A 15035-nucleotide genomic window follows, 5' to 3' on the forward strand; every position below is an offset into this window, starting at 1 on the left:
CCAGGTGCGGCTCGGGGGGTACCAGTGCCCACCTCCAGGTCGGGGGGAGCCCCAGGCGCGGCCCTGCAGGTCTGTGTGTCCAACTGTGCCAGGGCCACACTGCTGCCCTGTCCCACTGTGCCCCCTGTCCCCCGTGGGGTCGTGTCGTGGCGAGGGCGATCAGGCCCCCCGTCAGTACTGCGGGTCTTTATTGAATTGCTCAGTTACAGCAAGCTCGGCTCCGGTGGGGAGCAGCGGGGGTCCCGGGGACAGCGGGGGTCCCAGGGCCAGCCCCAGACCCCCCATCCAGATCAACTTCCCCACAGGGCACCACCCACAGGGATCTGGGGCCAGCCCTGTCCTGATGCTCTGACACTCCCCAGCACCCACTGTCCCATGGGATGGTGAAACCATGCCAGTGGGCAGCATGTGCCCAGGCCTCCCGTGTGCAGCTCCGGGGGTCTGGGGTGCCCCGAAGCCCTGTGACCCCAGGTTGTGCTGCGGTGACGACTGGGGAGTGGTCTGTGAGGGTCCCTGGGGCACCACTCCCCACTCAGACAGCGCTCTCCTGGTAGCTCTCGTCCTCCAGGAACGTGCTCAGCCTCCTCCCAGGGCTGGGGGCCACATCCTGCCCTGGTGCCGCGGCCTCCCCCGGGTCCCCATCGCTCTGCTCCTGGGCAAAGTGCACGAAGACCTGCGGGGATGGTGGGATGAGAGACAGTGCCACGGGACCCCCAGCCACAGCCCCACACCTGCGTGCCCCGTCACCTGGTCGAGGGTGGTCTGGGACACGGAGTAGTCCTCGATGTGGCAGGGGCCGCGGTGGGCGGCCAGGAGGCTGAAGACGGCGGCCAGGGGGGCGGCGCGGGCGGGCAGGTGGTACCGCAGCAGCCCCCCGTGCCGCTCCCGCAGCACGATGGCGGGGAAGTGCCGCTGCAGCAGGGCCTGCACCGCCGCGGGGCCGGGGCCGCCCGCCCGCACCACCACCGTGTACCCGTCCCCAAACCTGCGGGCGGAGGGGACACCACTGCGGGGACTGGCCACAGCCCCCGCCCCAAGGAGCCCCCCGAGCTCCCCACCCCGGTACCTGTTCTTGAGGTGCTGGACGCTGCCCAGGCAGCGGAACCGGCCGTTGACCATGATGGCCATCCTGGTGCAGAGCGCCTCGCACTCCTCCATGCTGGGGGGCACGAGTGAGACCCCCGGGGCAGAGGGGAGCTCCCCTCTGGGGGATTCCCAGGGGCACAGGGGTTGCTCCCCACTGTGGGGGCTGCAGGCCCCGGGTGGGGGATCACCTGTGGGACGTGAGCACCACGGACCGGCCGTCCCGGATGACGCCCAGGATGCGCTCCCACAGGAACCGCCGGGCTTGTGGGTCCATCCCCGTCGTGGGCTCATCCTGCAACGGCCCCGGCTCAGGGTCAGCCCAGGCAGGACCCCGGTGCTGCTGTGGGACCCCCCGCCGCCCCCCTCACCAGGAAGACGACGGGGGGGCAGCCGAGGAGGGCGATGGCCGTGGAGAGCTTGCGTTTGTTGCCCCCGCTGTACTTGCCCGCGGGCCGGTCCACGTGCGGCCCCAGCCCCAGCGCGGTGATGCCCCACTGAGCCACCTGCGAGAGACAGAAGGGGTGAGGGGGTGAGGGTGGGGGTCTCCTGGGCAGGGGGGGCTGGGATGAGGGCCCTACCCTGGGGGTCTCCTCCTCTGGGACCCCACGCAGGCGACTGTAGAACTCCAGGTGCTCCCGCCCTGTCAGCAGGTCTGTGATGGCATCGAACTGGGGACAGTAACCCATGTGCTGGTGGACAGACTGGAGGTCGGTGAGCACACTGCGGGACAGGGACAGGTCAGCACACTGGGGATGGGGACAGGTGAGCACAGGATGGGGACAGGTAAGCGTGGGACAGGGACAGATGAGCATGTTGCGGGGGACACTGCAGGGACACTGCAGGAATAGGGACGAGCAGCTGCAGGGATGAGGATGAGGATGAAGGTGAGCACAAGCACACCGCAAGGACGAGGACCAGAAGGAGCACAGGATGGGGATGATGGCACAGGTGCTGTGGGGACACAGAGAGGGGGAGCAGCTGCGGGGTCCCTGCGTTCACCACCTGTGCCCCTTCAGCCAGGCCTCCCCCAGCGTCACCTCCGTGTCCCCCGTCAGCATCTTGAAGGTCGACGTCTTCCCAGCGCCGTTCACCCCCAGGAGGCCAAAGCACTGTGGGGACAGAGCAGGGTCACCAGCAGCCCCGGCCCTGCCCACGGTGCCGTCCGTCCGTCCGTCTGTCCCTCACCTCCCCGGGGGGGATGGCCACGCAGAGCCGGTCCACGGCCGGAGCCTTCCTGCGCCGGTACACCTGAGCGGGGGGAGGCAGCGCTGGGTGCTCCCATCCCTCACGGGGGGTCGGGGGCTGTGGGGGGATCCAGCCCTACACACCCACCTTGGTCAGGTCCTTCAGCAGCAGGAGGTGGCCCTGGGGGGGGCTGCTGCCCACCCTCGCCCGCTCCCTGGCCACGTCCCGGTCCTCGTCCCCCAGCGAGGGCAGCTCTGGAGCCCGTGGCCTGGGGGAACAGTGGCAGGGGCACATCCAGGGCTGCCCATCTGCAGGAACCCCCCAGGCACCCCCCGGCTGGGGCTCACCCCAGCCGCAGGAAGAAGCGGTACTGCAGCAGGAGGGTGAAGAGGAAGAAGATGATGCCCTCGACGGCCATGGCGAACATGTTCTTCCCTGCCAGGTCCCAGGAGAGGGGGGACACGAAGCGCCTGTCCCCTGCGAGCACAAGAGGGGCTGTAGGAGGGGTGGACCCCCGAGCTGGCCAGGCTTTGGGGAGGGGGAGCAGCCCTGACACCCCCTGACTCACCAAACCTCTCGAAGGCATCGGCCATGGCCTGGTTCTTCACCATGTCGATGAGGCCTCGGCCCAGGCAGAAGTGGGGAAAGATGAGGAAAACCTTCTTCAGGACACGGTTGATGTCATTGAGGTTCTGCCGGGGCAGCAAAGAGAGGGGTGAGTCAGCTGGCACTGGCCCCATGTGGGTGGGACAGGGGATCCAGGGCATCCCAAGGCTCACCTGGTCCACAAAGAGCTCCAGCACGAAGGTGGCCACGCTGCCATTGATGCCAATGAAGAGGTTGATGCAGGTCAGGGCCACGTAGGCAGTGCTGGGGATGCTGAAGAGGAAGGAGGCTGGGTACATCAGGGGGGTGATGGACCAGCTACAAGGGAGAAAGGCAGGGGCTGGCTGAGATGCACCCCCCCATCCTGGGGGACAAGAACACCCCCCACCCTCCAGCACCACAATCCCCCTCACCCCGGCTGCCCCCAGCCCCACTCAGAGCCCCCCGTGCCCCCCTTGCCCCCGCTGGGCTCTGCTGCCCCATCACCCGTAGAGCAGCAGCAGCAGCACCAGGGAGGGCAGGTTGTCCGAGGACACGTAGGATTTCTGCTGGAAGCAGAGGAAGATGAGGATGACCAGCAGCGCGGGGACCAGGTAGTTGCACTGGGGGGACAGAGAAGCCGGGAAAAGGTCAGGGGTGGGACCTGCTCCCCCAGGAACTGGTCCCTGTCCCCATCCCCATCCTCACCATGTCCCAGGCGAAGTTGCCCAGCCAGTAGGTGAGGGGCTTCATCCCGCTGACAAACTGCAGGTGCTTGGCCTTGCTGACCCGCTCCTCGATGAGGAAGACGACGAAGCTGGCCGGGACGAAGGACATGGCGAAGATCACGCAGATGGAGACCAGCACGTCCACGGAGGTGGCCATCCTGCCATGGAGGGGAGGGCTCAGCGGGGGCCGGAGGGTCTGCGGGACCTCCATCCCTGGCACTCACAGGGCGGCCTCGGAGAGCTGCTCCTTGGTGAGGTTGAGGGGGTGGTTGGTGGCCGTGATGCCGAAGCGCGTGGGGTCGGTGCCGGGGGGCAGCCGGGCACGCAGCAGCCCGTTGCTGGCCACGTTGAGGAAGGAGACCATGGCATGCCAGCCCTTGTTGTTGAACCAGACCTGCAGCACGGGGGGGCCCGGCAGCTTAGAGCCCCCCACCCGCCCTGGCACTGCCCCTGGCTGTGCCCGTGGCACCCCAGTCCCCACCCACTGTGCCACCCACTCCCCTCCAGCCCCAGCCTTTTGGTCCTTCTTGGGCTGCTCCACCCCCGGAGGGACCCAGCTGCCACATCCCCACTGCCCCCCAGCTCTCGCCCCCGTGGGACTCCCAGCCCCGGGTGCACCTTGATGTTCCTGCGGGCATCCAAACCCTCGATGAAGCGGCTGACGTTGGCCAGGAGCCGATCCGAGGGGCTGCCCTGGGTGTGGGAACAGGGTGAGGAGGGGGTTCCCAGCACCAGGGCACGGGAGCCGAGCTGGGGGCCTGAGCCCAGACATACCGGGGTGATGTTGAGCAGTGCCCGGAGCTCCAGCACCGCCCGATCCACCTCTGCTGCTGAGGGCAGGGCCTGGGAGCCGCCGGCACCCAGGGAGAAACCACCGTACCTGGGGGAGAAACAGGGCTCCAAACCTGCCCGAGACCCCACTGCCAGCTGGGCCCCAGGATCCCCGTGGGTCCTTTCCAGCCCAGGAGATTCTACAGTTCTATCATTCTATCAAACCTGCCACCCATTTCCCACTGCCATCCCTGCCCAGACTCAACCCTCCACCCACCCAGGTGCCATGGTGAGGGGCACAACCCTCCACCCACCCAGGTGCCATGGTGAGGGGCACAAGGCAGAGGGCTGAGGTTGGATGGGTGTCAGCTCTGCCCAGCCACCACTCAGGCTCTCCCCAACCCCAACGGGCATCTCCTGCCTCACTCTGGCTCAGTTGTGCCAGCCCCCAGCCCCTGCCCAGCTCACCTCTGCTCATTCACCCACTTCTTGTTCCTCAGCCTGAAAGAAATGGGGTGGGAGGGACAGGGGGGACAGAAACCCCCCGAGGGGATGTGAGGGCAGCGCCTGCTCAGCTGGCCACACTCCCATCACTGTCCCCTTCCCCCGTGCTTTGGTCCACAGTGTCCCTCCCTGCTGCCACAGCAGTGGCACCCTGTGCCAACGCCCTGCCACCTTCCCCAGGTGTCCCTGGGGTGGTCCCTCGGTGTCCCCACGGTGTTCCTGCAGTGTCCCTGGGTGTTCCCAGCCCCAGCACTCACTCCTGCCGGATGATCTGGGGGTAGGTCTTCACCAGGTAGTCAGAGATGTTCCTGCCCGTCAGGTTCTGCAGGATGTCCCCTGTGCCCCTCTGCACCTGGGGGATGGACAGACGGGCTGGACGGACACTCGGCCCCGTGGCCTCCCCGGAGCATCGCCTGCCCCTGCAGCTCTGGGGCTGCCCCACTGGGCAGGGGTTACCTGGGGCGGAGGGAGCCCCCCGGCCCCCTCGGGACACTCGGGCAGCATCCTGTGTGCCCCCGGGCCACTGCACTGGCACGGCGGGGACGGCTCAGCCCGTGTCCAGTTCCGGCGCCACAGCGCGTCCAGCAGGGACGGGGGGGCTGAGGGGGCCGAGAAGCCATCGGGGTGGGAAGCTGGTGGGCACGGCCCCGTCCTGGGCAGCCGGGGAGAGAAACCCTCTGTTACCAGCCTGGTGTGAGCCAGAGGCATCGGGACCCACCACGGGGATGGTTGGGGGTCCCGTGGCATCGCACCGGCCGGCAGGGCTGCTCCGAGGGGGTCGGGCACCGAGGTGGGGTCAAGCCCTGGCTGTCCCCTCCAGCCCCCATCCCGCGGGCACTCACGTCTGCCCCGCCTCCTTCATGCACTTGGTGCCGAAGCCGGGCTCGGCCAGGAGCGCGTCCAGCAGCCGGGCGGTGTCGGGGTCCCCCGGGGCGTCGTTGCTGGCAGGAGACACAGGAGTGAGCTGGTGGCAGTGGGGGACGGGGGGCACGGGGGGCGGCAGGCTGGGAACACACCTGAAGAAGGTGAACTGCTGCCCGTACATCCAGGGCTGGAGCTGCAGCGGCGGGTACTTCCCGAAGGGCGGCACGATGAGGCTGAAGAGCAGCGCGATGCAGACGAAGACGGCGGGGAGGACGATCTGCGGGGGCCGGGGGTCAGGGTTGGCTCCACACCCCCTGCCCCATCCCCTCCCCACGGCCCCATCCCGGTCCCCCGGGTCCTACCTGTGCGAAGAAGCCGCGGGTGCTGCGCCGAGCGTGGAGCATCCTCTTGGTGAAGAGGGCGCGGAGCTGGCGGCAGACGAGCGCCCAGCCCCTCACCCTGCCGCAGGCCCGCCCCGCCGCCCCCCGCAGCAGGTCTGTCTCCCGGGGCTCCTCCGCTGCCAGGGCAGAGACATGTCTGGCAAGGGGCTCGTGCCAGCTGGGGCACGGGGGGACGGGGTGGGTGCTGGCTGAGGCATCCCCCCCTCGGCATGCTGCATGCAGGAGCCCCCCAGCACCCCCGGCCCCCAGGTCCTACCTCGCCGGGCTCCTTTGGCTCAATGTAAAGGAGAGCAGAGAGGGGTTACAGCCGTGCGGTGCCGTCCCGGCCGGGGTGAGCACCCACCCAGGGCAGAGCTGGCACCCCAAACCATCACAGCCCCCCAGGCTCCCGTGACTGCCCCCACGCCAGCTCTATCTCCAGGAGAAGGGGGCTGGATATGCCTCCTGGGATTTCATGTCCCATCCCAACCTCTGCACACATCTGGGTTCCCCCAAACCCACCCTCATCCTGGATCCTGGCTCTGGGGGCACCCCAAAACTGGGAGGTAGAAATGCTGCACGAGGGTCCCTGAGCATCCCCCTGCCCGAAGGGATGCCTGCCTGGATGGACACCTGCCCGGATGGACGTGTGCCACGGCCCCAGCCCCAGGGGTGGAGGTGGGGAACACCCAGCTCGGGGGTCCCAGCTCCCCCCTCCTTACCCAGCTCCCCATCGGCCACATCTGTGTCCCCCACCTCGCCGGGAGCTGCTCCTCTCCTGGTGCCTGACAAAATGGGGATGAGATGCCAGGGTGGGCCCCATGTTACAGGCTGTGACACCTCCCTGCACCCACAGGTGCTCCCAGTAGGGACCCTGGCCCTGGGAGGGACACATGGAGTGCTGGGGACACCCCCACCCCTCTGTTCCTCGGCCCCCCTTGCAGCCCAGAGCTCAGCTCCAGCCAGGATCGAGGGGCTTTACCTGCAGTGTCAGTGTCCAGCCCCGTGTCCTCAGCCACCTTCAGGAAGATCTGGGGGATGGGGGGGCTGGTGTTAAACATGACACCAATTCCCACAGCCCAGTGGGGGAAAGGCCTTGGTAATGGGCAGGGGGTGGGACCCCTGGGAGCCATGGGCAGCCATGGGTAGCCCCTGGCCACAGCCCCACTGGGTACCTCTTCCAGGGTGGTGTCGGAGATGCCGACCCCTGGGAGCCATGGGCAGCCATGGGTAGCCCCTGGCCACAGCCCCACTGGGTACCTCTTCCAGGGTGGTGTCGGAGATGCCGTAGCTGGAGACTCCCAGTTCCCCCAGACGCATCCAGCTCACGGAACAGCTCCCCGAAGGCCCCGTCCCGGGCCCCGCTGTAGGGCAGGACAAAGAGCACCTCGTGCCCGATGTCCTCCACCAGCCGGGAGCCGGGCACCAGCTTCTGGATCAGTGCAGACAGCTGGGCCACATCTGGGGGAACAGGGAGTGCTGGAAACCTGGGCCAGGAGCCGCTGGCTGGTGCAGCTGGCCACAGCTGGCACGTGCCCAGCATCCCAGCCTTAGGGTCCCTGGGAGAGCTGGAGGGGATGGGGACCCCCTTCTGCCCCACCAGTGCAGGGGGGCCAGGAGCCAGCGGCAGGGCTGTGCATTCCCAGCCCCCCCAGCCAACAGGGGAAATACGGGGAGCAGCTGGGGGGGAGCCACGGGGGCCGGGACCCTCACCCACGGCGCTGGCCTCGCTGCCCCGCTCGCTGCCCAGGCCCGTGTCGCTGCTGCGCTCCGAGTCACTGCCATCCTGCAGGAAAGGGCAGCCGGAGCCTGGCACCCCGTGCCAGGACCTGGCCCCCAGTGCCCCCCAGTCCCCGGATGGAGGCACTGGTTGCCCCTGGCAGAAGCCCCTCGGGGCTGAGGGACCCACCTTTTTGGTGACACCGGGGACAGCACCGGTGCTACCGCCTGCCCCGCTTCGCTCCCGCTTCACCAGCGTGAGGTGGTACCCGGTGCCCAGCCTGGCCTTGAGGAAGAGGGGGGACCCGCAGCAGCAGAGCCGGCCCTGCGAGATGATGGCCGTGCGGTCCCCGAGCAGCTCCGCCTCGTCCATGTAGTGGGTGGACAGGATGATGGTGCGGCCTGGGGGCAGGGAGGGGGCTTGATCCCGGACCCTCCTGCTGGTCCCCCCATCGTGGGTTTTTCCCACCAGCACGTCCCCCCGCTCCCCCCGGGCTGGAGGGCTCAGAGGGAGCAGCTCACGGCCCCAGCGCCGACCTTTGCGGTACTTGAGCAGCAGCTCCCAGATGCTGCGGCGGGAGAAGGGGTCGACTCCGGCCGTGGGTTCGTCCAGGACGACCACCCGGGAGCCGCCCACGAAGGCGATGGCCACCGAGAGCTTCCGCTGCATCCCGCCTGCAGAGGGACAGCGTTGGGGGCACCCGGGGCCGCCGACCCCCGCTCGGGCACCCGCCCTGTCCCCCGCACGCACCCGAGAGGTTCCTGGTCTGCTCCCGGCGCTTGTGGGGCAGCCCCGTGTCCTGGAGCAGCTGCTCCATCTCCTCCTGCACCTGCTGCTCCGAGAGCCCCTTCAGCCGCCCGTAGAACCAGACGTGCTCCTCCACTGTCAGGCTGGGGGGCAGGGTGAGGGGGGCAGGGTGAGGGGGGCAGGGTCTGAGGGGAACAGCCCAGCATCACTCTCCCCGCATGCCCACCCCTGCCTACATGTTAAAGAGCACATTGTGCTGGGGACACATCCCCATGGATTTGCGGATGGTGTCGATATCAGAGCGGATGTCCAAGCCCAGGATATAGGCAGTGCCCGAGGTGGGGGGCAGGAGGCCAGTCAGGATGGACCTGGATGGGGAGTGGTGGGGAAAGGTGGTCATGGAGCACAGGAGCAGCAGGGTTTGAGGCTGTGATGTCCTGCCCTATACGGCGACCCGGGTGGAGATAGGGCCAAGCTCGGCTCCTGTCCCCAGGCATGGCCACGCAGCCCCCCCATGGCTCACATGGTGGTGGTCTTCCCGGCGCCATTGTGGCCCAGGAAGGACGTGATCTGCCCCTCGTAGAAGTCCAGGCTCAGCCCGTTGACGGCCACGCGGCCACTGCTGCCATAAACCTTCACCAGGTTGCAGATGGAGACGCCGGGCCGGAGCTGGGCAGGCGGCTCCTCCACCAGCACTGGAAGCCACCGTGGGGTCACATCCCAGGCAGGACCCCTCACTGGGGGCAGGACCCCTTGCCACAGGGTGCAGGACCTTCCACTGGAGGGCAAGGCCCAGGCTGGAGGGCTCCAGCCCTGCTCCATGGCTACTGCCCTCGGCCACAGGGCTCTGGGGTGGGCAGGGACTCACCTTGGGGTGCAGCGAGGGGGCTGGTGGGGCACAGGGGGTGCCCAGCTGAGGACAACTCTCCAAACCAGTAGCTCTTCAGGAAGGGGAAATTCCAGGGCTTGGGGATCCCATACTGACCTGCAGCAGAGGGGGCTGAGCGGGGCCAGGGCTGGGGGGCTGCCAGTGGCCGAGGGGGCTGTGCTCACCTGGGAAGACGCCCTCGATGTACCAGGTGGCCAGGCCATACAGGCTGGCGTCCAGCAGCAGCAGCCCCATGGCCGCCGCGAAGTTGTAGGGGTCTCCTGGCACAGGGCTGGCACCCAGGTTATGCCACTGGATGCCCACTCCCTGCTCTTCATAGAGGGAGAAGTAATCGCAGCCGAAGCCAAAGGCCACGGGGGACAGCAGGCTCTGGGGGCGGCGAGAACAGCGGTGTGGGCCAAGCCCAGCCCAGGGGGTGCAGCCCAAAGGCCCCAGCAGGGCACTGGGGAGGGGCAGCCCCGTCGCTCACCACGAGCACGCGCAGCGGGAAGGTGATGTAGTCGCGCCAGGCGACGCACAGCACGTAGGGCAGGTACAGGGAGAAGTAGATGATGCCGCCGCACGCCGAGGCCAGGTTGGCGCGGGGGAAGAAGGTGCTGATGAGGAAGCACTGGCTGATGGTGGCCACTGAGAAGGTGCCGAGGAAGAGGAAGATGACGGCCGGGTCGCTGTAGGGCAGGATGTTTCCCAGCTGTGGATGGAGGCAGGTTGGATCCTGCAGAGCCCCCCGTGCTGGCTCCCAGTCCCAGTGCTCCCTGTGTCAGCCACACTGTCCCCTGAGACCTGCAACCTGCCTTGAGGATGAGGACGAGGAGGGCAGAACTGAGGAGGAAGGGGATGAAGCTGCTGAGGAACCAGCTGAGCCAGAGGATCCCGCTGCTTAGCCCCATGGTCTTCATGGTCTCCTTGAGACGTGTCTCCTTTTCGTGCACTACCCCCTTGATGATCATGGCCACCGAGTAGATCCAGGCCAGCGTCATGAAGAGGGGCAGCGAGCGGTTCAGGACCCGCAGGAACCTGGGGAGATGCCACCAGCCCTTCCACGCCCTGCTCAACACCCCTTGGTCACCGCAGGGCCAGGGACAGCGGGACACGCCCAGCCCTGTGCCACCTCCCCGGGGCAGTGATGCTGTAGGATGCTCAGACACGTCCCCTGCAGCACTGGGGGATCACTCGAGGGTCCCAGGGGGCCGGGGCCATCCCTCACCCACTCACACATCGTCCACGTAGCAGGGATAGGGCATTTGCTGGACATAGACCCCTGTCCGTGGGGCAGCCCCGGTCTGCACCCGCACCACCGCCTGCTCCACCAGGTCCTGCACGTAGACAAAGCCCCCCCAGACGTAGCGCAGGTCGCTGAAGGGGTCAGCTGCGGGGCCTGGGTCCCAAAACCTGGGGGCAGAGCACAGTGCTGGGAGCAGGGATCCCCCACCACGGGCACAGGCTGCTCGTGAGGCCATGGAGACCAGCGGGACGGGTGTCCCCCAACCTGTCCTTGATCTTGTTGGTCCTCGTGACATCGTCGATGTCCATGCGGATCTTGTAGTGGACATGGGGGGGCAGCGCAGGGGCCGTGGCGTTGATGGGAGGCTGGAAGACCACAGCTGCCCAAAACTGCTGCTCCTCCAGCAGCTCCAGGGCCCGGGCGACCAGCTGCTCCTCGGTGGCCACCGCCTCAATCTTGTCCAGGCAGATGCACTGCGGGAGGGCAGGCAGGGCTCAGCAGGCACGGAGGGACAGGCAGGGCAGGCAGGGCTCAGCAGGCACGGAGGGACAGGCAGGGCAGGCAGGGCTCAGCCGATGCAGGGGCCCAGCCTGCCCACAATGGAAGGACACTCACCTCCATGAACTGCGACAGGGTGCTCAGGACCGTGTCCACATCAGCGTACACCTGGTGCCAGGTGAGCCCTGGCCCGGCTGCCGGCCCCGCCAGGAACATGGCCAGTTCTGGCAGCTTCCAGGAGGTGCCATTGAGGAACCCATCCAGGAGCCGGGCTGTGCCCGGGGCCAGCAGCAGCTCCTGCAAAGCACCAGGGTAGCAGGGGCCCCACCCTGCTCCAGTCGCATCCCACCCCACTCCTGTCCAGAAGCCCCAGCTGCCCCCCAGCACACCCCATCCTGCACCCCACGGCAGCCTGGTCCCCGATGGGGGGGTCTGGGGTCACACACCTGGAGCACCTGCATCTCCAGGCTGCTGTTGAGGATGGTGTAGATCCGGGGTCCCAGCTCCTGCCAGGCGCCCCCCACCTCCCCCAGCACTGCCAGCTCCCGGAAGGTCCGATTCACCTGGGTGAGAGGGATGAGGCAGGTCCTGGTTGAGACCCCCTCAGTTCCTCCCCCAGACCCCTCACAGACCCCACTCACCTCGGCCATGACGCTGTCGGGGCCGGGCCCGGGTGGCGTGTACAGGATCTTGCCCACGAAGAGGGGCTTGATGCCCCTCCAGAAGATCTGTGAGAAGGGGTTGGACTCCAGGCTGAGGAGCAGCTCCCGGCAGAAGGGACCTGAGGGAGGGAGAGCTGAGCCCTTGCCACCAGCCCCCATCCCTGTCCCTGCTGCCCCCCCTGCCCCTGGCCAAGCTCTCCACAGCCCCCTGCAGCCCCTGCTCACTGCTGCTGCCCGAGGCCACCGATCTCCGCTCCGAGCTGTTGCGGTCCAGGAAGGCTTTGACGTCGTTGTCCTCGTACCAGTTGAGGGAGGGGATCCTGAGCCCCCCGCCCTCGGGGTGACCGCAGGCGATGCGTGACAGGGCTGTGAATGCTCCTGCACTGGGGGTGCTGCTGTTGGGGGCCCTCAGTTCCTCAAGCTCCCGCCGCAGCTCAGCCAGGCTGGTCATGGAGGAGATCTGGGAGAGCGGGATGGGGAGTGGAGTGGGGTGGCAGGGACGGGGCACCCAGGGACAGTGTGGGGGTGCGTAGGGGGCAGGGGAAGCGGGGGGTACCTCCTCCATCAGGGATGCTGCATCCCGCAGGAAGGTGCCCAAGGCTTCCACGGTGCCAGCAATTCCACCCACATCTGAGCTCAGCTGTTCCTACAAGGGGACATGGGAAGGGAGTCACAGCCACTCTGGACGGGCCAGGAGTCTCTGCCCTGTCGCCTTCCAGCACCCAGCACCCGGCCAGGCTGGGAGCTCACCGCCACGAGCCGTGGGAAGTCCAACTGGGAGAGGAAGGAGCCCTCCATGGCACGGAGTTGGGGGCCAGGCAGGGCACAGAGCCCTCGCTGCAGGCGCTGGGTGGAAGCGGCGTCGCCCCCCGCCAGGAATCCCCCCAGCTCCGAGGCATTGCAGACCAGGGCCTTCAGTGGCAGGCGAATGCCCGCCAGGGAGAACTGGAGGGAGAGGGCAGTCATGATGCAGTCACTGGCACCGTGGGCACTGGGAGAGGGCACCGGGAGAGGGCACCGGGAGAGGGCACCGCACTGACACTCACAATGCGGGGGCTGAGCCGAGCCCCCATCAGCTCATCCACCAGCGCCGGGGCCAGAGACGTGTTGGTCCGCAGGAACCGTGAGAAGGTCTCGTCCTCTCTCAGGTATTCCCTCACTGGCAGGGCTGGAGGGGCAGGGGTCAGCCAAGGGTCTCACTTCCCGGGCACCCCCCACTCCCGGTGCTCACCCTCCCGCTGGTTCCCGCTCTCCCGGAGCCGGCGCAGGGCAGGCAGGAGCCGGGCAAAGCTGTGCAGGAGTCGCTGCCCGTCAGAGCGGAGCAGGACCTGCCGGGCTTCGGACAGGAGGCGGGAGAGGCTGTGGGACACGGGGTGGGCAGTGAGACTCCGGCCCAGCCCTGCTCTGCCCCACAGCCCCCAGCCCCTCCGCTCACATGGAGCCGTCGAAGTTGCCCACCACGCCGGGGGCCTCTCCCGCCGTGGGGTGTCGGAAGCAGGGGTTGTTCATGTTGCAGATGATGCCCTGGAGCCAGGACAGGGTCCCTGCCGAAGGCAGTGCCTTGTTGGGGAAGTGGCCTGCGGGAGAGGGAGGCAGGTCCAGGGGGCAGCATGGGATCCCCAGGAACCCCCACACACACCAGCGAGTCCCCATGGTCTGATCACCTCCTGTGTTTGTCTCCCCTGGTGCCACTCCACAGGGCTCCCATACAGGGCACACAGGGGGGTCCCAGGAGGCACAGGGGGTCATTACCAGCCAGAGGGTGGTCCAGCAGGGAACACTCACACTCATGCTGCTTGAAGGGTGGGTGAGATCGTCGCACCGAGATCAGGATGAGGAAGAGGAAGAGGGGCCACAGGATCTCGATGGCCAGCTGGATCTGGGGGAGACCCACAGTTGGGGGGGATCTCTGTCCCCATCATTGCCCAGAGCTCTGCCTGCCCCTGTGCCAGGAGCCAGCGGCTCAGGGTGCCCCACACCCCAGTCACCCACTCACCCGCTGCCGCCGGCGGTAGGTGAAGTTCTTCCAGAGCAGCAGCCCCAGCTGGGTGCCCCAGCTGGCCATGGCGGGGGCACGGGCCCTGCTCGGCTCCGGCTGCGGGGGAGAGCAGGGGGTTCAGCCCCAAGCTGGGGGCGACTGTGTGGCCCTCACTTCCCTCTGGGTCAGGGCTTATCACACCCCGGGCAAAGTGCGGGGCACAGGGCTGAGCCCCGGGGCTGGCAGGAGCTGGATGGCATTCCTGCAGAAAAGCTCCTTTCCGGAGCTAATACCTCAAATTCCATTCTTTCCTGAACCAAAAGCAGCGGAATTGGGCACGAGCTCTGTCCAGGAGCCACGAGCAGGATTCGCAGCCCAGCACGGGGTGTGGCTCCAAGCCCTGCCGACCTGGGCAGCCCGGGGGAGGCAGGGACCTGCCCGTGCCCCAGTTTTCCCATGGGAGGTGTGTGGGTGGGTGTTTCTGTGAGACCCTCAGCACCCCAGGAGGGGAATTGCGTTGGTGCAGTGGGCTCGAGGCGCGAGCTTCCACACCCGGGTCCAGCGGGTACCTCTCGAGCTGTGCTGGGACCCCAGAGCTTCAGTTCTGACCCTTCCCAGCACCAGCCCGGTTTCTGTCAGCTCCTAGGAATTCACTCACCCCTGGAGAAGGGCCAGCAGCCCCCGGGCAGGACAGCAAAGCGCTGCCAAGGCGGCTCCGTGCCCAGCCCGTTGGCGGCGGCGGCACGACCCAACCCGCAGCGTTCCGCCCGGTGCACCCACCCACGCCCAGGAGAACCGAGCTCCGGGGCGGCTCCCCGGTCACCGCGAGGCCGGGACGCTCCGGCCCCCCCTTGCTGCTCGTTTTCCCTCGGAGCCGGCGAAGCCGTGCACTCACCCGCCGCCCCCGGGGCTAAGCCGGGTCCCGGGCACAGCCGGGATAAGCGGGCACCGGGCAGCGGGATTAGGATCCCGGCTGGGAAATCCGCCTAATCGGCCTGAGTGAGGGTCGGGGCCAGGATTCCTCCGGGGGTGCACCAGGGCAGATGGGGTGACACGAGGGAACAGGGACGGCTGCCGGAGTGAGGGTGTCTGGGGGTCCCCATCCGCTGGAACCGGAGGTGCTGCGGCACTTTTCGGGACAAAACAGCCACAGAACCCCGGGATCCTCCCAGGGGGATTCGCGCGGGAATCTGCTCACTCATCCCACGCGGAC

The 15035-nt window shown here is 67.8% G+C and overlaps 1 protein-coding gene across 1 annotated transcript; it reads right to left on the bottom strand.

Moving 5' to 3' along the window:
- Positions 1-170: 170 nt before the first annotated feature.
- ABCA7 (ATP binding cassette subfamily A member 7) lies at positions 171-14776 on the bottom strand. Its single transcript, XM_039387250.1, is given in 52 exon segments — positions 171-673; positions 748-985; positions 1067-1159; positions 1275-1378; positions 1455-1589; positions 1665-1806; positions 2089-2195; positions 2272-2334; positions 2419-2539; positions 2619-2748; positions 2840-2963; positions 3051-3195; positions 3364-3479; positions 3565-3742; positions 3809-3978; positions 4203-4277; positions 4359-4464; positions 4824-4856; positions 5117-5211; positions 5316-5511; positions 5702-5800; positions 5876-6000; positions 6086-6240; positions 6381-6398; positions 6826-6888; positions 7086-7134; positions 7364-7421; positions 7423-7564; positions 7817-7889; positions 8013-8224; positions 8360-8497; positions 8574-8713; positions 8807-8938; positions 9094-9265; positions 9439-9555; positions 9624-9828; positions 9929-10150; positions 10254-10476; positions 10675-10851; positions 10949-11157; positions 11300-11479; positions 11629-11745; positions 11824-11963; positions 12070-12304; positions 12401-12490; positions 12595-12789; positions 12891-13012; positions 13076-13203; positions 13280-13421; positions 13630-13723; positions 13841-13939; positions 14718-14776. Coding segments are annotated over 51 exon segments (6753 nt in total). The 5' UTR covers positions 13910-13939; positions 14718-14776; the 3' UTR covers positions 171-532.
- Between the last annotated feature and the right edge of the window lie 259 nt (positions 14777-15035).

Source organism: Pipra filicauda, unplaced genomic scaffold (genome assembly GCF_003945595.2).
Source record: "Pipra filicauda isolate LSUMZ 115617 unplaced genomic scaffold, ASM394559v2 scaffold548_size709544_pilon, whole genome shotgun sequence".
Lineage (NCBI taxonomy): Eukaryota > Metazoa > Chordata > Aves > Passeriformes > Pipridae > Pipra > Pipra filicauda.